We start from the raw sequence: 27,478 nt of genomic DNA on the forward strand, positions 1-27,478 counted from the left end.
AGGCTGACCCTCTCTTGCTAGGCGACTCGTGGCAAAGGCGCTGCCAAGAGATCTCCTAGCCGCCGGAGAAGGCCCTGTCCCCTGGGTCGACTGTGGAACTGGAGTAGGAGGGGGGGGAGAAGGAGCTGGGGGAAGCGGTGGAGAAGAGGGGCGGGAGGGGGCGACAGAGATAGAGGGGCGAGGTGAAGAGGCGGCGGGAGCAAAAGGCGGGGGGGGGGGAGGGATGAGGAAGAGGGGGGGAACTTTGGGAGGGGGAGAGGCTGTCGAGGGTGAAGCTGGGGTGGGGGTTGGAGCAGGGACCTCCTCCTGCTCAAGAGGACCAAAGTGGTTCCCCGTGGGAACCCACTGCTGTTGAGTAGGCACTTGAGGGCCACTCTGAGTGCCAGGCTGACGCTGTGGCCCCTGTCGTTGTCTACCACGGGCCTGCTGACATCCCTCCTCCGTTGGAGTCCCAGGCTCGGAGGGTGGCTCTGCATGTGTGCGCTGTGTCTCTGTCTGTGGTTGCGGGCCAGCCCTGGCAGGCTGGGGCTGAGGCTGTGGTGTAGGTCGAGGCCTTCTCCGTGGACAGGCCTTCGCTAGATGGCCCATCTGTCGACAAATGAAGCACTGGTTCGGGAGGCCCGAATACTCCACACTCTGTCTAAACCAACCCCCACTCACCCAAGGCAAAAGAATAACCTTCGGGAGTGTGTGAGTGTCTCTGACCAAAACTCGAACTGAGGGAATGCCAGCCGCCTTGGCAGCTACTGATGCTGCCGTACGAGGTGTCTCCAAGACAGTCCCAATGGCCGAGCCGATCCTGGATAGAAGTGGTAAGTACTCCCTCCGCAAACCTGGAAAGCAGACTGAGATGGGGATGTCTGCCTCCTCTACTAGAACATCCGAAGCAGGGTCGAAACCATGTCTCCACTGTCGAAAGTGGGCACGTGCTGCTCGGATGGTCAGTGGACTCATGGCGATGACCTTGGACGCCATCTCGGAGGTCTCAAACTCGATCTGGTAGTAGCCTCGTCCGAGTATCTGCACGTCTAGGATCTTGCCCACCTCTGCGAGAAGGCGGGCGTGGAGAAGGTCACGCAGCTCTCCTCTGCTAGGTCGGGTGTCGAGAATCTTGCAGATGATAGAAGTGGCCTGCAATCGCTCTGCCTCTGCGGCAAGGCTCGCTTGCTCTGTCGGCGAAAGAGCAAGTCGGATGGTGGGCTCATCGGGGTCGGGCGAGGGGGCTTCGGGCGAGTCCCTCTGGGGCGGAGCTGGAGCCTCCATTTGTGTCTACTGCTGTGGCGAAACGGACGAGCGGAGGAGAAGGTCTGCAGACGAGCGCCGAGCACTTGCTCAACAGGACAAATGCTACACGAGCCAATATGCAGAAAAAAAAGAGGGGGGAGGGGTGGTGTGGTGGAGCAGCTGGATACTGTGTGGGAGCGCAAGCGGGATAAGGGGGGGGGGAGTAAGGCAACGCGCAGGCAGGCAGCAGGTGGCCCGCGGGGCAGTGCGATACCAAGAGGGGGGCAGCGGGTGGCTGTGGGGCAGCGCACAGGAGCGGCGGGAATGGGGGGGGCAGCGCGCTGGGGTAGGCGGGAGTGGAGGCAGCGCAGGGGCAGCGGGGGGGGGGGGGGGGGGGGGGGCAGCAGCAGTAAGCGAGCGCGTCCAAGTCTGTTTTCGACCCTTCTTGCCTCTATTCTGGCCAGCACCGCACCGGTTATTCCTGCCGGGTGCGGGTGCCTATAAAAGCAACACATGCTCTCTCTCAGCTTCTCAGATTTTCCAGCACTAGTAGCAAGGAGCCCTTCTGGCGGAGAATCTGCAAGTGATCGAGAGAAGTCAGTACACGGAGTTTGCTCTCCCGTACTCAGAGCGACTGAACATATCAACAAGATGTAGGAGCTTCAGACGGAGATACTTCACATGGGAAAGATGTTCACTTCAAGGGACATGGCTATTTATCTTTTGGCTCAATAGCTCTTTGTTAAACGGATTCTATTCTTCTCTTATTGCCATTGAACACCATTACTTGGGAGGATATAGTCCTAATAATATTGGACTAGGAGGAGCCTTTCAATGCTGGGAGGAAGTCAGGCGGGCTCCAAAGCCAGGACAGGTTTCTCTTCCAAAGGGAAGTAGAAGGCAAAGAATAAAAGGAAGAAGACGAAGAAGACGACGGAAGCTTTGAAAGCTGAGCATCATTTCAATAATTTTGGTGGAATGGCTGCAACCATGTAGCCAAGGCCCCAGCCTTTGTGCATCTGGAGACGATTCTCTTGCGACATCAGAGGTTGAGATTGTTCTTGCACTTAGAGACTCTTGAGATTGGATCTTTGTTCACTACACATGGGGCCTTCGAAGGATCTCTTTTGCAACAAGCAGTGACACCGTGGTTCCGTCTTTATTGGCGACAAAGTGGTGATTCCTATTTACGGAGCGAGGGCACTACGGAGCTGATCCCAGATGGCAGAGGGGGCGATGCATTCCTCCAACGTACTTAATGTTCCACAGTTGGGTATTTATCTTATGTCCGTGCACGAGGTGTGCAAGTTAAGCAAACAAGTATGCACTATTCAGGCAGACAAGGGTGGAGGGTGGTTTACCTCCAACGCTTTTGTATAGTATCGCTCGGACCGCGAATACTGGATCACCCTCAGCAGTGGAGCGGAAAAATAGGACCATGGTGCTTGAGCATCGGGATCTGCCCAAGTCTTCGTTGGCCAAGGCCTTTGCTACCACTGTTCATATCCTCAACTGGCCTCCTATGGCTTCGTTCCCCCGTCAGGCCTCCCTCCCCTTTCATGCAGTGCGTGCTTTGAACTTATTCACACATTGTGTGGTATGCGTACAGCTCAACTCCTTAGGCTCTTCTCTGCAGCTCACAGCCGTATAAGAAGAAGAGTTTGGAGTGTCGGAGTGATGGTTGGCCTTCATTTTACTGTGAGGTGAGGTGTCCATCTTCACCTGGTCAGCAATTCTTCAGTCTCTTGGGCCTCGCTTTTTGGCAGCTCCAGAAACATATTGTACTTTATAATACAGAGCATTCGATTTCCAGAAACAGAGTTTAACGCTAGCAAATTGAGGATAGGTCGGTGTCTGGGGCCTCTATATCTAAGCTTCTAAGGTTAGTTGCTTAAGATAAATAGTCAAAAAGTGCACGAACATACAAATAAAGAGTACACAACTATCAAAAGTTGGGCCCTCTTTATGTAAATAATATAGAGGCAGTCTCTCTCTTTTTTCCTCTACTAAGCTCCCTCTACATCCAAAAGCACACTTGTGAGGTGGTGTTTCTCACCCCATTTCTGTTTCATGAACATGGACATATCTGTTGCTTGGGTATCAACTGCTTTTATTTCCTCTTCACCCTCTTGGTAACTTCATTGATGCTGACCTGCAGAATGTAAAATGCTTGATTCCATCTTGTACACATCTCAAAAGGAAAACATTACAAATTTTGTTCAGATGATTTGGTTTTTGAATACATATCACATTTTTTAAATTGTAAAAAGCCTTGCTAAATTTTAAAGGTCAAAATGCATTTTGTTGGTACTGTTGTAAGACATTTTTGACAACAATGGTTGGTAAATTTCAATTTGGATTAGGGGAATGAGGTAACAGAGGTAACACATAATTTTTTTCTGAAAGCACTTGAGAAATTTGAACAGAGGTAACACAGGGTAGTGCTATAACCATTATAGAAGTATGCACCTCAATGACCATGCTCGAAGATATTTGCCTTGCAAAATTTCGGAAGAAGGGGGTAAAGTCGTTATGTTTATTACACAGGCATGAAGAATTCAGCCATGCTGGCGGAAGATCTGCAAAACCAATTCTGTTACATAACTTAGTTTCTGGCATTCGCACAAGGACAATGGAGGATGCAGCTGAGAGAAAAGTTGCAGCTTCAGGTATTCTTTTGTCATGACACGAACTTCCGGCATAATTCGAAAGAGACTAACGAAATGAGGCTCTTCAATCTTGAGGACCAGAGGTGCTTTATTTCTTTTAACTTAAGCTTAGGTGTCATAGAGAAAGACTCTTGATAGACAGGAGAGTCCAAAGCGCAGAGAATCCTCACAGACATTTCAGTGCTGCAGTTTCAGCAGCCTCAACTTCTCCGGACGTGGATCTAGCCTGTGATCGACACCCCTCTAGAGGAGTAATTTTGAAAAGGGCCATTACCATTTGCAGAGTGAGATGTATGTGACCACAAGGACCGCATTTACAGCTTCCTCACCATCAGCAGATTTGAGCCGTCACTGTCCGCCATTGGAGGAGCTATGCACAGCAACTTAGTGGCCTCCATCTATCAAGGCGGCCTCCATCTATCAAGGCACCCACTGATGGAGATACCTGGCTGGCCAGAGACATGTAACCGGCTGGCACCACGTTCACCGAAACCTACTGTATACAAAAAGAAAACATATATAGTTCCTTCACACACCAACACTTGAAGACGACATGGAAGAGGTGGAGTTCCCTCAAAGAGTGTTGGCCCCGAATAGTCGCTCCTGACGGTATTTCTAGATTATATTTACGAACTGTCGTGTTACAGTTCTTGTGTATGCGAGACCAATCGATTACTGAGGCCCTGGGCCATTGTTTTATAGGCACTAGTATTATTAGGCCCAAAAGGAACTTAATGATTATTTGCTACATACAACTGGTGCTAAGGAGCATCTCTTATATTAATGCCAATTGAAAGTGTTAGGTGCAGCAGAATGAATGTTTGCGCTTTGCTCAAGATGAGTGCCCCGAACTGTGCTCAAGGTTCCTTTTTTTGTTCTTATGGAAGGTACAGCCTTCTGTTCTTAATGAGAGAATGCTATGATCACAACAAAGTGAATGGACACTGTGCGTGCAAGTGTATGAGACTGAGAGATAGAGAGAGAAGAGAGATACGACACCAGAGACGTAGAACCCTCCTCCGAAGGCCCCACTCTCGTCGGCGAGAGTGGTCTACTTATGATTGCACAAACCGGTACAAACTGAATGCATGTGATTGATGCAAGTCTAGGCTATGTCGGCGATAACGACGGTGATGGCGAGACCGACCTAAGGGCTGAAATCTGCAACCTTTTATCTGCTGTCCAAAAACGCTATGGGCTGAAATCTGTTGCAAGTCCAAAAACGCTGATTTTGGGGCTGTTTCCTGATGATCCTTGTCGCTGAAAATCTGCAGGTTTTAGGGCTGAAAACTGAGGCTTCTTGGGGCTGAATCTGCTACTCTTTAGGGGCTGAATCTGCTATGACCAAAAACGCTAGGCATGGGGGTTTTGTGGCGATGGCAATGGCTGAAAACGCTGATGTGTTGCAGCTTTGCTGCGGTGACTACTTGTTGCAAAAACGCTAGCTGAGAGAAAATGCTAGGTGCTAGGTCTCCAAAAACGCTAGGTGCTGGAGCTTCTGGCGGTGAAATTATGGGATCAAAACGCTAGGCTCGTGGTCTTGCTGTCGCCGGAATCTGCAAAGCAAATCGTTGGCTGATCTTGATGGGAAAAACACTAGGTCCTGCAATCTGCAAAACATTAGGCCTTCTGATGGGTTCTGCTGAGAAGTTGCCTGTTGAGCGTGGAGCTCCTACTGCCTCTTCTGCCATTTAGTGCTAGTCTAGGTTTGCTTATATACAAACTTACTCAATTTGCCCTACCTACTTTCCAACAAAAGTCACTTAAAAATAATAAGTGAAAAATGTCAATAATAGGGAAAATAGGTTAAATGCATTGGAAAATTCCCCTGAAGGGTTCTGATGGGAATGCTTATGATCATGCTGTGTGCAACCAGAGGATATGCATCTACCCTAAGTGATTGGGCATGCACGGTCTACGAATAGACTCACAAAAGTGCCAGATCACTTCTAATCTAGACTGACTGGACTGATTGAACCTTGATCATGCTGTAGCTTGTCCACGGACACATCGGGTTGGATGTGTTAGGTGACAGAAAGCTTCTCTCAAAGTAACCGAAGCCTTTCCAAAAAGCAATCCTAGCGCAGAAAAATCCAAACATCAGCAGATTTGATATGGAATGCCACGGCATCATCTGTCTGTACCAGTCTGCAATTTCCACCTGCTGCGCTGTAAGTTGCAGTGCAGATTATGGGAGTCCATACTGTGGTTAGGGTGGTAGTCTTCTTCTCTGTCCTACTCTGCTCTAGTCAGCACGGTTATTGTCACAAACTGTTGACGTGTCAAAGCCCTGAAGAATGGAACCAACTTGTAGATCCTGGCCGAGGGGCCTAAACCCTAAGAAGAACAAGTAACAGAAGAAGAAGTCCTACCAACTTATGGGGACCCCGTCCGATGGGGCCCAATGAAGGAATTAAAATAAAGCAGAACCCACCCACACACACATAGTTGATGATGTGGCAGTAGTACGGACGCTCTGGAAATCACGCTGACAGTGTTGACGCGGCAGGCCGTACAGATTTCTCCGTTTTGCCCTGACATGCTAACGTGGCAGGCTATACGGATTCCATAAATTACTCTGGCAGCTTTTGGGCATTGCTTTTGGACCAGAAGCTTTTGAGTTTGAAGGCTTTTTATGTAAAACTGCTTTTGGGGCCTAGGGCCTTTAAATATGAGGCCATGGGCTCATTCTCTGGCATGCTTCCTGGAGAAGGTGCAGAGTCTAGAGTACCGGCTCTTACTGAGTTGATGCAATATAAAGAAATACCGAAAGGGGCGTCGAGGTTTGGGGTCAATACTCTCTGGGATGGAATTCCGCCACTCCGTGTCGCGTGTCGTCTCTCTCTTTCAATTCAATTGTTATTGAAGTGCTAAAAGTCTGTTCAGTCTGTTCTTTTCTATTGGCCCGTGGTCCCCGTCTTGTGACAGTGGTATTAGAGCATCAGGCGTGTGCTTTTCTGAAAGCATACCGGTCCTACCAAAGAGCAGACAGAGCAAGATCGCACTTCCAAAGTTCGTTGGAAATTTTAGTTTCGTGCTCCGACCCCGGACTTATTAGCCACTTCCACCCTTACTTCATCGTGTACCGTCTTCATCGCTCATGTCTTACATGGCATAAGCCATAAAGATCACTTGCAAGAGAAGGATCCAAGATTTGTTTCGAGCTACTGTTTTTCTCAGATGTAGTGTCATGCAATGGTGGAAGTCTATATAGCTACCAAGCCGCTCACTCCAAGGACTTGGCAAGCTTTATAGAATTTTTTTGCCCGAAGTTATATGGTTTCTGACATCTTCCTTCGGAGTGCAACTTGTGGCAGAGTGGGGTGTCCTGAAATGCTTGCCAGGGAAACCCTAGCAGATTATAACTCGAAATTTTTCGACATCTCTCAGTAGGTGTCTCTTCACGAGCATATGACCTTGGAGGTCCAATGCGATTGCTATCTTGGGACTACCATCGTTGCCGAAGAACACTGTCTGTCCAAGAGTTGATGAACCATGCTGTGCTCGGCTACGACCTTATGGAGTGAACCTAACCCTAATTTTTTGGTGCAGGTTTCAGGATGGAAAGTCAATCGACTTTTCGAGCTCGACTGATGTTGAGGTTGCTTTTTAAGTTTGAAATCTGTTTGAGAACTTGTTTGGTGATCTTGTTGGAATTTGTCTGAAATGGATGGTATCTGTTTTGAACCTGTTTTGGTGCCGATTTGAATTGTTTGACTCTGGTTTTAATACTAGTTTCAATGATTCGTGATTTTACTCCCGGGTGGAGTAGTGAGAAATGATGTTTGAGAATGCTTGTTCATACTCATGGCTGTGGTTATTTGCGGGGGGAGTATTGAATGATTGAAAAGTGTTGTTTTTACTCATGGCCCGGACCCTTGTGGTTATTTATGGGGGGTGGTATTCGGTTTGGTGGCGTTGTTGGCGCGGACTTTCTTTTGGTTGACACCGGAGGATTCGAGGCAGGAGATACAAGCAAGACGGCGCAAACAAATTGGTCTTGCCTTTCCTCTTCTCAGAGATTCTTCACAGCACAGATTGCTCAGTCTGACTTCCCTTCTTTATACAGGATGATCACGATGCAGACAGCTCGGTTTGACCACACCTCTTCTTAGAGGCCCTTCACAGTGCAGTTTGTTGAGTCTGGCTTTCCCCTCATCTTGGATTACCCTACCTACTGACAGGACACCATTCGGTGGTGGTCCATGTGGTCTATTGGTGATTGCTATAGCTTACGGTAGCTTCTACAATGCAGATCGCTTAGTCTGGCTTTCCTTGTTTCGGAGAATGCGTAGATTGCTACATCTGGCCTTCATGAAATTTTTCATTAGCCACTTGGCCACACTGGGTTGCAGGTTCATGCATTGATTTTAGATCGACCATAGGAGAGTATAGCAATGAACTTCATCCATGATCTTCCCAAGCATCAGATGGTATGTGGACTATTGTGGATAGATTCAACACTCAAGCTCATTTTGTACCAGTGAAAAAGACAATCAAGGCCGATCATTTGGCAAAGTTGTTTGTCTCACACATCTTTCGAATCCATGGTGTGCCTACGTCTATTGTGTCAGGCATACCAAAGGCCATCCTCAAATACCCAGCATCCAAAATGATACTAACATTCAGTGTGTCTCATAAGCAGTGTACTGTCGTCATGGTCGAGGCTCTGTAATGACCGACCTACCATATATGTATGCGCATATTTCCCCTCCCTCTATACCTTTGGCATGTCAGTCTTCTCGTGTTCCAACCATGCAAATGTGAGGCCTTGATCAAGGTACATTTTCTTTCCTTGAGAGCCGCACCAAAAAGATGCTTTGAACATCCTCCTACTAGGCTCTTAGAAAGACATGTTTATGTCTCTTAACTGCCAACATGGCCAGTGAACCCAAACAAGGTACAACGGATGGTGATATCTCATCTCAAAAGTGCCGCATAATAAATTAGCATCCTATCAAAATCCCTAGCTAGAATGGAAAAAAAGAAGCTCTTGAAAGGCTACCCTACAAAGCTGGTACAATTGGCATGTCATAAGAGTTGTCTGTCATAAAAGGACGACGTGGCATAGTCATGGCAGATAGGAGTAGGGTAGAGCCGATGTGTCCAAGCAAAAGACTATCACCCTCTCTACAATATGGACTCTCGTAGTCTACGTCACAATTCGGTAGGAAACGCTGTAGAAATTGCGCGTTGGTATAGACAAATGATGATGTGGCATTCCGTACTAAATCTGCTGACATGACATGTTTCTACGTTAGGATTGCTTTTTGGGGAGGCGTCAATTAATTCAGTAAATGCATCTAGTTAGCATTATTTTTAAAAGGATGCTTTTTAGCACCAGTTCTATATAGCAAATAAATTGTAAGCTGCTTTTGGGCCTAGCGCTTATTAAATAATGGCCAACAAGATCAATTGTCATCAAATCATGTAAGTTGTCTCACACACATAACAATTGCAACTTGATTGTTTGCAAATATAATAAACAAATACAATTAGGGATGTGAGTGCGCGTGTACGAGAGAGAGAGAGAGAGAGAGAGAGAGAGAGAGAGAGAGAGAGAGAGAGAGAGTAGATACAAACTGTAAGGTGCAGCGGAATGAATGATGAACTTTGCTCAAGATGAGTGCTCCGAACTGTGCTCAAGGTTCCTTTTTCTTATGGAAGGGAGAGCCTTCCTTTCTTAATGAGAGAGTGCAATGAACATAACAAAAGTGAATGGACACTATGCATGAAAGTGTATGAGACTGAGAGATAGAGAGAGAAGAGAATACGACACCAGAGACGTTGTAAAACCCTCCTCCGAAGGCCCCACTCTCGTTGGTGAGAGTAGTCTACTATTGATTGCACAAACTAGTACAAAGTGGATGTATGAGAACTGATGCAAGTCTAGGGCTATGTCGATGTCGATGACGTGGATGACGAGACCGACTCGGTGGCTGAAAACTGATGGGCTTGCTCTGCTGTCCAAAAACGCTAGAAGGCTGAAATCTGCTGTCCCAAAAACGCTGGAAAAGCTGGTTTTAGGCTCCTTCAAAACGCTGGGTTTAGGCTGAAAACGGCTGTCCAAAACGCTGGTTTAGGGCTGAATATGCAGGCTGAAAAACGCTAGCATGCTGAATCTGTGGCGATGATGGTTGGATGCTGAAAACGCTATTGTGCTGGCGATGAGGCTGACGCGGAAAACGCTAGGGTGCTGGAGCTTATGGCCATGAGGCTTTGCTGAAAAACGCCAAGGAGATGGTGGTCTTGCTTGGAGGAAATCGCCACCAAGGGGGAAAGGTCTTGCTTGAGAGAGAGAGGGGGAACGTGCTGCCTGTGGCCTGTGTTCTCCTTGCTCTTCTGCCAAATAGTGCTAGCCTAGGGTTTGCTTATATATTATCTTACCCAATTTGCCCTACTCAGTTCCCAACAAAAGTCACTCAAAATAATAAGTGAAAAATGTCAAAAATAGGAAAAATAGGTTTAATGCACTGGAAAATGCTCTTGATGGATTCTGTTGGATTCCGATGGTAATGCTGATGATCATGCGGTGTGCAACCAGAGGATATGCATCTACTCTAAGTGCTTGGGCATGCACGGTGTGCGAACAGACTCGCAAAAGCGCCAGAACACTTCCTAAGCTAGACTGACTGGATTGACTGAACCCTTGTCATGCTGTAGCTTGTCCACGGACACATAGGGTTGGATGTGTCATGTGACACAAACACCAGAGATGGGGAAAGGGGGCTATCAACCCCCCATGACTACCAGAGCATGAAGACTCGTGGCACCCAACTCAAGTGGGCGGGCGGCCCCAAAATCGGGCGGCCGGACAGGGTACAACCTATGCTATGGGTGGCCAGCCCGGAGACACTAGCCGTGCAAGGAAGTGACCTAGACCTGTGTGAAGCAACAGAGTGGTATAAATCTAATGAATTATGAGGGACACATGTCTGAGGGCCATGCGGAACTTCATCTCTTCAGTGTCATCTTCTAGTGTTTGAGTGTGAAGTAATTCTGTCTATTTCCGTTTGTATACAATATGTTTGGGTGATTTTCCTATCGGCACATGGTGCCCGCCGGTTATAGTGGTATCGGAGCTCAGCGGTTTGCTTTTTCACCAAGCAAACCAATCCTATCTCTTCTATAGATTTACAACTAGACAAAAATGAAATCAAAAGTATACACAAAGTTCCTCGTCAACGAATTACAAGGATTGCTTTTCAAGCACCCATGAGGCAATTTACCAACATTTACAAAATTTTCAAGAATTTCCATGATTCCTCCACTCATGTAACAATTCCAACAATTATAAACCTTCAACTTATAATTCAAGAGAATCCACCTCTATTCCACTTAGGCGTGTTTTTCTAGATGGTTGCATGACCTACACTTGCACCGCCTTTACTAGTGGATCCACCTCCATCACTGCCAAATTACCCATACTAGCACAACTATGGCTATCATCCTTATTATCAAAACAGCAGCCCCCCACCTCAACCTAAGACGTCCAAAAGGATGGTGGGTCTACTTTGAACACTTTTACCTTCTCTAGTGTGTGTGTGTGAGAGAGAGAGAGAGAGAGAGAGAGAGAGAGAGAGAGAGAGAGAGAGAGAGAGAGAGAGAGAGAGAGAGAGAGAGAGAGAGAGAGAGAGAATGTTATATATGTTATATTATATTAACGTCTTCAAAAGCCCAAAGTGACCTATGAGACCAGAAAGTTACAATGCGGTGTATCTGATACAAAGTCAGATAACAAAATAAATTAAACTAGGATAACCAAATATAAATACTGCAGAATCCTAAACTAAGCTGATAGGTGTGAAAGGTGAAAGCGTGAAATGTGTGAACTAAGCAATACAATGTGTAGACAATATGGGAGGGAAGTAGAGATCCATCTTCATAGAGATTCATCTTCATTTGCACTCTGGACGATGAAAAAGTATGGCTCGAATCCTTTGCTGTAGCCTCCTTCGAAACTGTGTAGCTCCTCTTCTCCATCGGGGTCGTCTAGATCTCCCTAGCTCAATGCTCGGTCTATGAGAATGCCAGTAGTGCGGACAGACCTCTGCACTGTTGGCTGCTCCTCTGTCTGTTCTTCTGGGTGTAAGTGTAAAGAAATCTGTGATTTGTCTTTGGGGTTGTCTCTCTTTAGCTCTCCTCAGTAAAGTTTCTCTATGCCTATGTAACTCAAGTAGATATAGCCCAAAGACATCTCTGATCCTCATAACTCATGACCCCAGCTAGAGGCCCAAAACCTTCTCTGAATAAACAATGAGAACGGCCTCGTATCTCATAGTACACTGTGCAATGACATAAGTAATGTACCTCTGTCTCTGGCTCTAGATGGCATAAGCGGCATATCCTGCTATCTGCTGGTGTCCCTCTGGATTTGCCAGTCTCAATCTCGAGCTGATGTGAGGACGTGCGTATCTGGCCAATGGCACAATGCAAACCATGACAAAGATGCGTGTCCATATAGCTAGGTCGAATCACAAACCCATCCCCCGTGAGGTGGAGAAGATGCTCTCTATAGAAAGCCATCTTCGTGCCCAACTCCTGTACCGGCTCTATCCATGTCCTCCTCGTGTCCAGCTGGATCAGATCCTGACGAATGACTCTAGTAATCTCCACCCGTGTCAGAGACATCAAGGGTGCTTGTAGAGAGTATTGAAAAGGAGGCAGCTTGTCCATGGTGAAGCCATGTGTCTGGAACCATGATGTCATCTGTGCATACCAGCATGATGTATCCCCCTGTAGAGCTAGCTGTCTGGAGGACTCTAGGGCCAGCCTGGCATATCTGTCTCTAGTAGTATCCCATAGGCTGTGTACAAAGGAGACTGGTCTGGTAAGCGCCTCAATCTCCATAGAGAGGGAAGCTAACTCCGCTCGAATGATATCATGTGGTACAGACGCCTTGGCTCTAATCAGCCGAGAGATCATAGATACCAAGGGCCTCTCCATACGTCTCCAGCCATCCTGGCCTACAGAAGGTCCCCAAACCTGCACCCCATATAGCATAGTAGATGCAACCAAAGTATCAAAGAGCCATAGCTTTGTCCTAGGTTCCTGAAACTGAACCTTCAAACACATCCTCTCTAGTCCTCCCAAAGCCGCATAAGCTCTAGTCAGTCTAGTCTCTGCTGCTCTTCTCAAAGAAAATCTCGGCCCAATGAAGATTGCCCCCAGGTAAGTGTACGCATCTGTATATTCCACAATCTCCTGACCATATGTGAAAGTAGGTGCTGATTTCCTGATCCACTGTGGTGTGGTGTTAAAACACCATAACCTTGGTTTTACCAAGGTTTACACACAATCCACTATCCTCTGAAAAACTGTGTAGTGCATCCAAATGTCGCTGCATACCCTCTGGTGAGTCAGATATCAACACAATATCATCAACATATAACAACAATGGGATCCACGTCCCTGCCAACTGGGCACCTCTGTCACCCTCTCTGTCAATGTAATCAGACACCTCATCAACATACATACCAAATAGAGTAGGAGACAATGGGCAGCCCTGTTTCACCCCAATAGAGAGTGAACTAAATTAGATACCCCTTCCACAGAGAGAGAGAGAGAGAGAGAGAGAGAGAGAGAGAGAGAGAGAGAGAGAGAGAGAGAGAGAGAGAGAGAGAGAGAGAGAGAAATGAAATGTTATATTAACGTCTTCAAAAGGCCAACGTGACCCATGAGACCAGAAAGTTACAATGCGGTGTATCTGATACAAAGTCAGATTAACAAAATAAATTAAACTAGGATAACAAAATATAAATACTGCGGGATCCTAAACTAAGCAATACAATGTGAAGACAATATGGGAGGGGAGTAGAGATCCATCTTCATCTGCACTCTGGACGACGAAAGAGTATGGCTTGAATCTTTTGCCATAGCCTCCGTCGAAATTGTGTAGCTCCTCTCCTCCCTCGGGGTCGTCTAGATCTCCCTAGCTCCAATGCTCGGTCTATGAGAATGCCAGTAGTGCGGGTAGACCTCTCCACCGTGGCTGGTTGCTCCTTTGTCTGTTCTTCTGGGTGTACAGTATCTAGTGTAAAGAAATCTGTGATCTGTCTCTGGGGATGTCTCTCTTCACCTCTCCTCAGTAAGGTTTCTCTATGCTTGTGTAACTCAAGTAGATAAAGCCAAAGACATCTTTGATCCTCATAACTCATGACCCTAGATAGAGGCCCAAAACCTTCTCTAAATAGACAGTGAAAACGGCCTCGTATCTCATAGTACACTGTGCAATGACATATGTAATGTACTTTTGTCTCTGGCTCTAGATGGCATAAGCGGCATATTCTGTTATTTGCTGGTGTCCCTCTGAATCTGCCAGTCTCAATCTCGAGCTGATGTGAGGACGTGCGTATCTGGCCAATGGCACAACGCAAACCATGCGAAAGATGCGTGTCCATATAGCTAGGTCGATTACAAACCCATCCCCCGTGAGGTGGAGAAGATGCTCTCTATAGAAAGCCATCTTTGTGCCCAACTCTTGTAACGACTCTATCCATGTCCTCCTCGTGTCCAACTGGATCAAATCCTGACGGATGAGTCTATTAATCTCTACCCGTGTCAGAGACCTCAAGGGTGCCTGAAGAGAGTATTGAAAAGGAGGCAACCTGTCCATGGTGAAACCATGTGTCTGAAACCATGATGTCATCTGAGCATACCAGCATGATGTATCCCTGTTAAGAGCTAATTGTCTGGAAGACTCTAGAGCCACCCTGGCATATCTGTCTCTGGTAGTATCCCACAGACTATGTACAAAGGAGACTGATCTTGTGAGCGCCTCAATCTCCATAGGGGGGGCAGCTAATTCCGCTCGAATGATATCATGCGGTACAGAAACCTTGGCTCTAATCAGCCGAGAGATCATAGATACTAGGGGCTTCTCTATACGCCTCCACCCATCCTGGCCTATAGAAGGTCCCCAAACTTGCACCCCATATAACATAGTAGAGGCAACCAAAGTATCAAAGAGCCATAACTTTGTCCTAGGTTCCTGGAACTGAACCTGTGAACACATCCTCTCCATTCCTCCCAGAGCCGCACCAGCTCTAGTTAGTCTAGTCTCTGCTGCTCTTCTCAAGGAAAATCTCGGCCTAGTAAAGACTACCCCCAGGTAAGTGTATGCATCTGTATACTCCACAATCTCTTGACCATACTTGAAAGTGGGTACTGATCTCCTGACCCATTGCGGTGTGGTGTTAAACACCATAACCTTGGTTTTACCTAGGTTAACACACAATCCACTATCCTCTGCAAAATTGCGTAGTGCATCCAACTGTCGTTGCATACCTTCTGGTGAGTCAGATATCAGCACAATATCATCAGCATATAGCAACAATGGGATCCACGTCCTTGCTAGCTGTGCACCTCTGTCACCCTCTCTATCGATGTAATCAGACACCTCATCAACATACATACCAAATAGAGTAGGAGACAATGGGCAGCCCTGTTTCACTCCAATGGTAGAGTGAACTAAATCAGATACCCCTTCCGGGGTGCGTACCCGTCCCATCACTGATCTGTACAAGGCCATAATCTCCCAAATCACCTCTATGGGCACCCCCATCTCTTGTAGTCTGCGCATCAATCGAGCTCTTGGTACCATGTCAAATGCTTTACGAAAGTCCACAAAGCTACAATATATTCGTCTCCCATGTGCTCTGCCCTCCTCAATGATGGCCCTGAGTGTCAGAATATGATCAAGAGTGGAGAAACCCCTCATGAAGCCGGCTTGACCCTTTGCTCGTACCCCCTCGCCCTCTGCCCAATTACTCAAGTGTTGCTCCAGGATGGATGCATACAACCGCGCCAATGTGTGTCCAACCATGATAGTGCGGTAGTTCCCGGGCTCTGTAGGGTCACCAGCCTTGAAGATGGGCACAATATTAGACAATCTCCAAGTCTCAGGTAATCCCTCACACATGGCACGATTGAACAACACTGCGAGAACCTCCATCAGCATATCCCTGGCATGTATAAAGTGCTCCGATACTAGACCGTCATGATCATATGCCTTCCCGGTCTTCATTCTGTCAATGGCCCTTTGTACCATCTCAGGTGTAAAGAAAGTGCTCGTAGCTGGGCAAGGCTTGGTAGGGTCTGGAAGGGGTTCCTGTCCAGGAACCGTATATAATGATGCCGCATATTGGCCCCACACCTCAGGTGAAGTAATCATTGGGGGAGGGGAGTGCTCATGGAAGAGACGCCATGCCTCTCCTGAGTCCCTACTCAAGAACATCTGATACAAGTCTCGCTCCATTTGGGCTAGGTAAGCTCGCTTCTTCCGTCGCACGAGGCGTCGGAAAGCAATCCGAGACTGTCTGTAAGTGATGACTCCTAATAGAAGATCCCTTTGAAGCTGGTCTCTCATCTCTTTGCATTCTTCATCATACCAACTATTCTGGGGCATGCTCCTAGAATGTCGTCTCTTGCCCGGCTGAGTGTGGGTATGCCACTGATGCAGCCCCGTGCAATGTCTCAGTCAGTAGCGTGGTGCACTCCTCCACTGAGAGGCTTGTACCATTTGTGCCAGCTGTGCCTTCCAATAGACGGTGCGAGATCTCCTCTGAATAAACGAAATCAGTCTCTGGAGTAAATGTATAGCGGGTGTGTGACTTGCCTCCTGATGTCTTGGTTGTACTATACTGAAATTTAACGGATAGTGTCAAGAGAGCATGGTCTAGTGCTATGCCCACTGGCCTGGCTCCCATTGTGAAATCTTGAATGCAGGGGATAAAGCTCGGTTGTGTCATAACATGATCCACTGTACTGGCCCCATGTCTATGTGGAAAGCATGTGAAACCGGCTACTCCAGGAAGTCGCCGAAAGCCATTAAGTATGGCTAATCCATGTGTAGTCGTCATTTCCATGAGGTATCTCCCATACTCCGTTTTTTCTCTGTCATCTGAGCATCTGTCAAGCCCCAATTCACCCACATTCAGCTCTCTAAGCATCTCATCTGAAGTGTCGTAGAAGATTGTCTGCGAGTTCCCCGTTCGGGCATTGAAGTCCCCTAGGAGAATGATATCACCATCCCTAGAAAACTCCCAAATGTCATCATCTAGGGGGGGGGGGGAGAGAGAGAGAGAGAGAGAGAGAGAGAGAGAGAGAGAGAGAGAGAGAGAACACAACACCTGACACAACACCTGTGTGGGAAAGTGGGCGATCAGCACCCCATTGACCTATAGCAGAAAAAAGGCTACTCTATCAGAGAGAGCCAACGTGGGATACAAATGCCAGATGATACAAGATGGGTACCCCCTGGCCCCATATATATGAGTGCCAAAGGTGAACGGCCACCCCAAACTTGGGTGGCCGGACAAAAGGTGCAACCTATGCATGATGGCCAGCCCGGAGACATATTAGCCGTACAAGTATGCCGTAGACCTATGTGAAGCAGCAAAGTGGTGTAAATCTAACACCCTCTCTGAGCACATGATGCTGAACAAACTGCATGAAGCCGAAGATGTGAGGCAAAGGATGAAGATGTCTGTTGCGATGTCCACTGAAAGATATCCCATGAGTGTAGCAACAGTGTGGGGTGTCCCAACCTCTGAGAGATCTCCATGGTAAAGTGCCGTCATGAGCAGTGTAGCAAACTGTTGTACTCCGCCAATACAGGGTTAAAATACTGCATGAAGGTCCCAAACTGAGTGTAAAAAACAACTCCTTGTCGTGAAAGGAGGGCCAATAGGCCTGCAAGTGTCCTGCCCGATAGGATCTGAGGTGTATGTAGTCAAAACGTCTGGAGAAAATGGGGAAGCCCACAAACCGTCATGAGAATGACCATAAGCCTATCGGTAAAGGTTGTTGGAGTCCTATCACTTTGTGCTTATCATACTTCACTTTTTGACATACTAAACAAGTACGCACAAACTCATTCACATCCTACTTGAGTTGGGCCAATAGACATATCTCTCAACACCCTTAAGTGTCGGCTCTATGCTTGTGTGCCCAACGGAAGGAGGATTGTGACACTCCGTCAACATATTACGCCTTGGACCACGCGTCACACACAACATTGTCTTTGGCATAAAAAAGCCTTGTTTGAGAGTATGTTACAGACTTGGACATCCCAAGTCGGAAATTTGGAACGACACATGACACTTAACAAATTTTACTTGGACACCCCAGGTTGGAAATCTGGCCAACACACGAGAAACACCCACAAATTTTATCACAACTTAAAACAGAGTCGACATAGCTCGACGTAGTTCCATGCCCACATGTATTGGCCCCAAAATTTGGTGCCCTTTTCGGTATTTATTTTTATATTAATGATTAATGATTGATCAAATTACAAAGACCGAGGGTCCTTTCTGCTTAGTTGCTCGTCACCGGTTTGAGAGATTAAGTGGCCTTGGGTTTATATTTATAGGCCCTCGGTCTTCGAACTCAAAAGCTATTACATGAAAAGTTGCAAACTCAAAAGCTCCTTGGCCCAAAAGCAACTAGCATGAATTGCGGAAATGCGTATGGCTGCCACATCAATATGCCAGCGCTTTTAACTGAAATTTGAAAATTCGTATGGCAGTCCACGTCAACATGTCAACACAATTTTCGGGTTTGTCTGTACTACCACGTCATTAGTTTGTGACATACCCCCCTCTTGAAAGAACTGTAATTGCCCTCGATTAGGCCTATAAAATCAGACATAAGCCATAAACCAGTTCAGTAGACACTGGCTCTAAGTACCGGCGCACTAGACTACACAAATCTAGCACTTGCACAAAGACGATAGTCACTGAATGTTCACATCACATTTAGATCATATCACATAAAAATCTATCCAGATCTAGGACCATGATTCTTGGCAACATGTTTAGCAATCGCATCTAGATTAACATCGAACCCAAACCTCACTGATGTCGGATTAACTAATTCTTCTTGCGATCATGTCCATAGACTCAAGACCAAAATGTTGCAGTCATTTCGTCTTTCAATCGTGCACTCAAACACAATCTCATGAGTGTGTTCAAAAGCAGATTCATTTCCGAGAATTCCAGTTTATCAATCACACGTTGAATTCATACTGAACAGAGTGTTTCAATCATTCAGTCTAATCATTTTATCGCCGTGTAGTCATCTCATCCCTCAAGAACTCTTGATGCGCTTACCACAATATCCAATCATCTCATTCAATCATTCATCATTAGTCATCATAATCATTCAAAATGTATAATTCTTGTCTTGAATCATGATTGGGTTCATTCTTGAGTTGTCATTGCTCTCAATTGCATCCATATGTAAATTCGTCATGATCTCATTCTCGATTTCACCTGTTATCCGTACACAAATAACCAGACCTCCAAAAACATCAATTTCATACATAAATCAGAGTTATCTTCGAAAATTCCTATTTCAAAATTGTTCATTCATAAAGTCATAAAGCAGAATATCGTTAGCACATTAGTATCTCTTTCATTTTTCTTATCCAGTATCTGTTTTGGAGTGAGTATCTCCTTGCCTAGTTCTATTTCAGTCTGTCGCTCGTTCTCATTCTTGTGCCTTTTTGGGGCACTGCGCAGATATATGTCCTTGTTCGCCACAATCAAAGCACTTCCCCGTTTTGAGGTATTCGTCTTTCTGTTCCTCTGTCAGTCGGGGACGTGCATCTTTCTTTCCTCTTCTTTTGTTATCATTCGTCGAAAGTTGTTCTGTTGGATAAGTCAAGTTACCTGAATGCATAGCAACCCTTACTTAGCATGTCCCATCAGTTGCTGTATGGACTCAGATTTTTGTAATAAGCAGTAATCTTAAATCTCTTTGGGAAGTCCACAGCAAAATCGCTCGATTTGCTGCTTAAAACTGATCTTTTTAGAAGATGAGACAGGGAGAAAAACATCTTAAAATGTCTCACAATAAAGATCCAAAGTATCTCCCTTGGTCATCCGAAGATGATTCCAAGCAGTGATCACATCACGTTCGTACTGCTCAGTGAGCCACAAGAAATTAAAAAGTCTCTTGAACTTTAGCCACATGTCGGTGTTTCTTTTCGTAACAGAAGAGTGGACCACCATGTCTGTGCGTTTCTTTTCAAATAGGATGCTGCCCTTCTAATCTTGGAGTGCTCTGAATAGCATCCTCCAGAAAAAGCTATGTCAAACTGTTGAATAAAAGCGAGAGCCTTGTCCACATTTCAAAAACCTGAAAAACTATGTCAAACTGTTGAATAAAAGTGAGAGCCTTGTCCGCATCTCGAAAATTTGAAAAGGTATCAAATTTTATTGCTTGTCCACCTTCCTTGAATTCTTTGGTCTTCTCGCTCTTATCTTCGAGAAAAGTTGTATTGATTGACTCTATAAAAGTGCTTCCTCTTAGAATAAAACATCTGGTCATCAGAGTCCGAACTCTCAGAAGAGGATGAGTAGGATGAGTCCTCCTCAGAACTGTCAGAAAATTACTGAGATCTTTGGTGAGATCTGCTTTTCTTAACCTTCTTCTTGTCCTTTCCATGTCTCTGCTTCTTTCGTCGTTTCTTGCCATTTCTGTTCTCATCATTGGAATCATAAAAGGAAGAGCTGTGCAACTGTTAGAAGAGGATGAGGATGAACTGGACACACCCTCGAAGCGTACACGCTTCTTTGCTTTTCATGCATTTGCAAAAAAAGACGGTCGACCCAAATAATCAGGGTAATGTGTTCCCTTGCTACGTTTCTTTGAATGCTTTATGGTCTTCAATATTTGGTTGACTCGTCATTCGATCACATCATCAAGTTCATCTTCAGTGTACATCCGTGGGGAAGGTGGTTTCTTCAATGCGGACTTTAATGGTGAATTGATGGCCGTACGCCATCGGGAATGCATCTCATCAATCAGGTGCCGGGTCAAAAATATTGCGTACTGGGGATCCTTTAAATATTGTCCGAATTGCCACGTCATCAGTTGTCCATACTGCCACGTCATTAGTTTGTGACAAAGTACCTTGAAACTGTCTCCTCGCTCTATACCTGTCACGTGCACATGGCTTTGTGTGTCATGTGGACCTACTTCATTGACTTCCAGAGCCAATTTAGATAGGAGTGTCTAGAATCCTGGGAGGATTAGTACCGGCAATTTTGTGAGCCTATTCGAAGGACCGACATGTCTGGACGAGTCCATTAGATTAGGTTTTCCAGTTTTGGAACCCTCTTGCATAAATGGATTGTACAAGCGTTTTGATAGATGTTGTTACACTACGGTGGGCATTTGGCATGATGTGCATGTAGTTTTAGTTAGAGAAATCCAACATGCCATCCCCCTTGTCAATCGGATTCTTGGGTGGGTAGATGTGCAATTTCATCGTGAAACTGAACCTTGGTCAAACTTATTAATAAATCATTTTATTGATTTATTTTATAAGAATTTGACAGAGGTTTTGCCTTACCTAAGTCTTAAGAAGTTTAAAAAGCCCCCTATAAAGGGAGCAACAGACCAGCACTTGCAGCAGATTGAGGAGCGTTAGATGGAGACCAGCCTTGGCGTTTTTGCTCCAAGATCAGCCCTAGCGTTTTTGGCAGCAGATCAGCCAGCATTTTCAGTTTTTAGCCCCTTTCTCATCGGAGGTGCACAAGATCTGCAAGCACCAACCATCCAGACACGGTTTGGTACTTTAGTAGCCCATTGAGCCTCTTCTTGGCTATTCCCTTGCCGCATCGAGTGCTCCCATTGCTGTCCATCATCGGCCCTATTATCATCTGCGTTTTCAGCCCTTCATTCAATTGCTAAATGGACTATTTATATATTTTTTGAGTAATTTCTATTTATTGAAGTTAGGATATTTAAATGTGTACATTTGAACTATAAAAGTTAGGAACTGTAGATCTACTGGAATTGATAGTTAGCCATCATGAATAGACAACTCTGATGTGTCATATGATGGGTGACACTTAGCATCGCGAAGGAGTTGTATGGGAAGTGGATATAAAATAATTGACAAAGTGAATGATGTGACATTCCAATTAGAGCTACTGCCTAATTGGAGGATCCATAATGCTTTCCATGTTAGTTTACTCAGGCCATATGTGGGACCGCCTCCAAGTCAGCCTATTGCTGAGGAACCTTTTGAGGTTGAGGAAATGGAAGAAACACTTTAACGAGAGCGGATCATTCATCATTTGGAGCGGCCACTAAAGTCCGGAAAGATTACATGAAAGTATTTGGTAAAACTATAAACGCTCAGTGGATGACCAAGCAGGAATTAGCATCTAATCTCGAGATTCTGGAAGGATAAGTAAAAGTACTACAGTTGAGGACAACTGTTTAGAAGCCAGAGGGATGTTGCTAAATGGACTATTTTCTTTATTTTTTGAGTAATTTCTATTTATTGAAATTAGGATATTTAAATGTGTACACTTGAATTGTAAAAGTTAGGAACTGTAGATTTACTAGAATTGATAGAGGCCATCAAGAACAGACAACTTTGATGTGACATACGATGGGTGACATTAAGCATCACGAAGGAGTTGTACTGTTAGTTCGGTGGAAGAGATCGGGAAGTGGCTATTCCTGATGCGCCACATGTTGGGTAATGGGAGCATCGGATATGGAATATTCCATTGGTTTAGGAGGAAATCCAAATTGGAAAAAGGAATACGTGTAAAGATGCAAACACAAGAATATAGATGGGTTTTGAGGAGATTTTTTGAAAAAAGTTGGATGTTTTTAAGTGCGAAAGGGACGCAAGTCTTTTGGGGCAATTGTTGTTTGGGGGTGAAACTTTGCCACTATTTGTCTCTCACGTGGATTCTCTCTCTCTCTCTCTCTCTCTCTCTCTCTCTCTCTCTCCAGACAACTGGCATTACAGGGAGATACTTCATGTTGGTATGCACAAATGAGCTCATGGTTTCAGAGGCATGGTTTCAGCATGGACATACTGCCCCCTTTCCAGTATTCTCTTGATGCACCATCTTTGGCTCTTACACGGATGGAGATTACTAGACTCATTCGGCAGGATCTTATCCAGCTTGATACTAGGAGGACATGGATAGAGCGATCACCGGAGTTGGGTACGAAGAGGGCTTTCTATGGAGAGCATCTTCTCCAACTCACGACAGACGGATTTGTCACATGGCCTAGCTACATGGACACACATCTATCTCATAGGTTACGATGTGCCATTGGCCAGATACGCACATATTCACACCAGCTTGGGATTGAGACAGGTAGATTCAGAGGCATACCGGCAGACAGTAGGATATGTCAGTTATGCCACGTAGAGCCAGATACAGAGTTTCACTACATATGTCATTGCACAGTCTGCTATGAGATACGGGGACGCTTTCACTATTTATTCAGAGATGGTTTTGACTCGTTAGATAGAGTCATGAGATATCAGGATCAGAGATGTCTCAGATTATTTCTACTTGAGATACAGAGACATAGAGACTCTCTATTGAGAGGACATAGGCAGAGACAGTCCCAAAGACGCATCTCAGATTTCTTCAATCCGAGCACCACAGAGGCAGAGGGACCACCACCCCCACAGGGCTCGGCTCCCACCCATACACACACCAATGGTACTCTCATTGATCGAGCTATAGATTTGGGGAGATCGAGACGACCACAGTTGAGGAGGGGAGCCACGCAGCACCGACGGAGATTGCGGTAGAGGATCCACAGGATTCTAGCACGACACCCAGAGTGTCGATCAGGATAGGCTTCATGTTACTGCTATATTGTATCATGGTGACACTTATCCCCACTTTGTACCCTTGTGGCATTATTTCATTGCTCAGCTTACCAGCCACACATAGGAGTGGGTAGCACTCCTATCTCAGTTTCTAGTTTGTAGTTTTCTTTGTTTGTACCCAGACTTGGTACTAGACTCACCATTGTAATCGGTTTGGTCTCATAGGTCATTTTGGCCTTTTGTAGACGTTAATATATCATTTCATTTCATTTCTCTCTCACACACACACACACACACACACACACACACACACACACACACACACACACACACACACACACACACACACACACACACACACACAGAGTTAGTCAAGTTGTTATGAAGTACTAAAAGCATTGCCAAGTGTATAGATTGCAATTCTCTTTGTGTTTCCGTTCTATCCTTCGCTGAAAGGGATTACAAATTATCTATGGTCTCGAAAGATCCTATCCATCATCCTGTTGAACATCGCAAGAGCTCTTGTGAGGCCAAAAGCCATCACCAAATATTCGTGCACATCCAAAGAAGTTGGGGTATTGTGTTGGATCAAACTCTTCTTCAAGAGGTCGTGTACTGGCTCACGATTTCTTCCTGTTGAACTCACCTCACTCTTAGAGGGGTCAGTTTGAGGAGCATTGCTAGGGATCGGTGCTATGGTGTGATCCTTTGGTCTTTCAGGCGGTAACTTGCTAGGCTCTGAGAAACAATCGGCATGAGCCTCTTTCTTAGCGCACTTTGTGAAGACATGCCCCACTTCACCACACCCGAAGCACTTTCCTTGCTTTTGATATTTTGCCTTTTGCTTGAGAGGGGTTGTGGATTTCTTTTTCTACACGAACTTCTTGGCTTTCTTGTTTCCTTTTGAAGCGTCTTTCTTTGCACCTTTGGACATTGGCTTGTTGCCTAGCATAAGTCAAAGATCGCGATATCATAGAGAAATTGTCCATAGCATGATTCATAAGTTGCTCAATGCTAACAGATTTTTGATTTGGAGAGTATCGGTGGATTCCCTTTGGTAGACCGCAACAACAGTTTTCCATTTGAATATCTTAGGTTTTAGGTAGAAATTGTATTTTCCTCTTTTATCCTCATGTGGTTGCATGCCGTTGGGTTCTTCATCCCACAAAATTGTAGGAGGGACAAAATATTGTTCTTGATCAGATTCTCTAGCAGAATCCATGGAGTGTGTTGCATAATATCGTGTTGGATACTCTGTAGAAGAAGAATTGATTGAAGATCTATGATTATTGTAACCGGCTTGGCACTGACACAACAACACACAAACACAACTAAAATTTTTAGCACCTCAACTTGAAAACAAATAGTAGTTGCGACACGAAGTGGCGGAATTCCACTCTCCTTGAAGCACTTGCCCCAAATTCTGGCGTCCTTTTTATTTAATAAATCACAAAGTACAACCGTTGAGGCATTGGTTTGAAAAGCAATTGATTCAAAAAGTTGGCGCTAACGTGTCACGTGCGCACTTCACTTGCGCCATGTGGACATGCTTCTGCCATAGTCTAGCATCAGTCTTAGTGTAGGACTGAGCCTGGCACTTTGTGAGCCTCTAGCAGGACGTGCATGTCCAGGTCAGTCACACTTGCATACCCTCTCTTGCACAAGAACAATCATTTCATCATGTAGGCATTTTACTGCGTGAACCACCTCTTATAAGTCTTATTAAAAGTGACTTTTGGAATTCTTTTTTGTAAGTTTGTTGGGAAGCTTGCCCTACCCAGCATATAATTCCTATAAATGAAACCCATTGGGCACTCAGTAGAAGAAAAAGAAGCAGGGACACAAGGATGCAGGCACCCAATAGTCAGGCAACACCTCAGCAGGAGCCCTAGTGTTTTCTCAAGAAGAAGAAGATCAGCGTTTTCAGCCATTACCACCAGCGTTTCAGTTTTCAGCCTCGCGAGTACCCGCTTCCACCTGGTTACAGATCCTTGCTAGATTCCCCATCTAGCACTAGACCAGCCTAGCGTTTTCAGAGTTCAGCCAAATCAGCCTAGCGTTTTTGCATTTCAGCCCTTGCACGACACAGCGGTTGCAGATCGGCCCCACAGTGCGGCCATAGTAGTAGATCCATAGCAGAGCATTTAGTATTCTCAGTTTTCAGCCTCGACGCCGTCATCATCGACACCATCGTCGTCGTCGACATCGCAAGAAGAAGAAGATCAGCGTTTTCAGCCATTACCACCAGCGTTACGATTCTCAGCCTTAGCCTCGCGAGAACCCGCTTCCACCTGGTTGCAGATCCTCGCCAGATTCCCCATCTAGCACCAAACCAGCCTAGCGTTTTCAGAGTTCAGCCAGATCAGCCTAGCGTTTTTGCATTTCAGCCCTTGCACGACAAGGGGGTTGCAGATCAGCCCCGCAATGCCGCCACAGTAGCAGATCAATAGCAGAGCATCTAGCGTTCTCAGTTTTCAGCCTTGATGCCGTCATCATCGACACCATCGTCGTCGTCGACATCGTAGTCCCTATCTTGACGATGACACCTTCATCATCATCATCGTAGATCCCTATCTTGACGACAACACCTTCGTCGCCATCGTCGCAGATCTCGGACTTGATGATGACACCATCGTCGTCATCGTCATAGTCTCCATCGTCGTCGACATAGTCATCATCAAGTACCACAACATCTAGACCTTTGTACCAGATTTGTGCAATCTATAGCATAGACCTCTCTCGCCATAGAGAGGGGGACCTATATGGAGCAGTACTTGAGGCACAGCTCAGCTGCTACGCAGAGATCGAGGGTTTACGAGCTCCAGGCCAGGCAGGTTTCAGACGAGCTTTCTCCACCACTGATCACATCTTCGTTCTGCGCTGCCTCATTGATGGGGCAAAGGCGCGGAAGAAGAGGCTTTACTGCTGCTTTGTGGATTTCCGCAAGGCCTTTGACACAGTCCCACGCGAGAGACTCTTCCAGCGCCTTCACAGCATTGGGGTACCAACAGAGATGATTTGGGCCATATATGCTCTCTACGAGAGGGTGACGGGTCGAGTTCGTTGCCCAGGCGGTTTTTCAGAGACCATTGCTAGCACCATTGGTGTTAAGCAAGGATGCCCACTCTCCCCGACACTCTTTGGGCTCTACATCGACGAGATCTCCGACTACATACTGCGAGCAGGAGGAGAGGGGAGCGACTTGGCAGGTACTCCGGTCCACATCATGTTATATGCTGATGATATTGTGTTGATTTCAGAGTCACCCGAGGGCTTGCAACGCCATCTTGAGGCCTTGGACGAATTCAGCACACACAGGGGGTTGACTGTGAACCTTGGCAAAACCAAGGTTATGATCTTTCACACATCCAGTGCAGTGAGGAGCGTTGCCACCTTCACAGCAGCAGGAGGACAGGTTGATGTAGTCACCTCCTATGTCTACCTTGGCATCACATTCACCAGCCTACCAGGACCCTTCACTATGAGGCAGGCTGCTGCTGACAGGCTCACCCGAGGATATGCAGATCTGGCCATGCTAGAGCGGAGATGCCACCAGGCACACTTTCAGGAGCCCTGCACGAAGGGGTGGCTTTTCGACTCCTTAAGTCACCCCGGCCTTGATGTACTCGGCGGCAGTATGGGCACCAGGATTGACAGTTGACCAGTGGACACAGCTTGAGAGGCCACAGGTATGTATGATCTCACGCTTGCTCCGCAGCAAGAAGACAGTGCCACATGACATTATTAGAGCGGAGCTCGCCACACCACCTATGGTTGTAGAGGCACTATTCCAGACAGTCTGCTTCATCTAGAGGATGAGAGAGCTACCTCCTGACAGACTTACTCGTAGAGCATTTGAGGCAGCTATACAGCTATCAGAGAGTGGGCATGAGAGAGCATGGTACTCACAGGTCAGAGCATGGTTTGAGGGACACGGTCTTGACATGGAGAGCCTACCACCATTCCAGTACGACCCCCA

At 46.1% G+C, this 27,478-nt stretch overlaps 1 protein-coding gene across 1 annotated transcript in view; it reads left to right on the forward strand.

Moving 5' to 3' along the window:
• Positions 1-27,478, forward strand: part of LOC147456989 (uncharacterized) — a 53,944-nt gene that overhangs the window by 14,420 nt on the left and 12,046 nt on the right. The window contains exon 5 of the mRNA XM_086512042.1: positions 3,772-3,893. Coding sequence (XP_086368168.1) covers positions 3,772-3,893 — 122 coding nt within the window. The remainder of the gene's footprint in view (positions 1-3,771; positions 3,894-27,478) is intronic.

Source organism: Adiantum capillus-veneris, chromosome 5 (genome assembly GCF_014529385.1).
Source record: "Adiantum capillus-veneris isolate H3 chromosome 5, ASM1452938v2, whole genome shotgun sequence".
In the NCBI taxonomy this organism is placed as follows: domain Eukaryota; kingdom Viridiplantae; phylum Streptophyta; class Polypodiopsida; order Polypodiales; family Pteridaceae; genus Adiantum; species Adiantum capillus-veneris.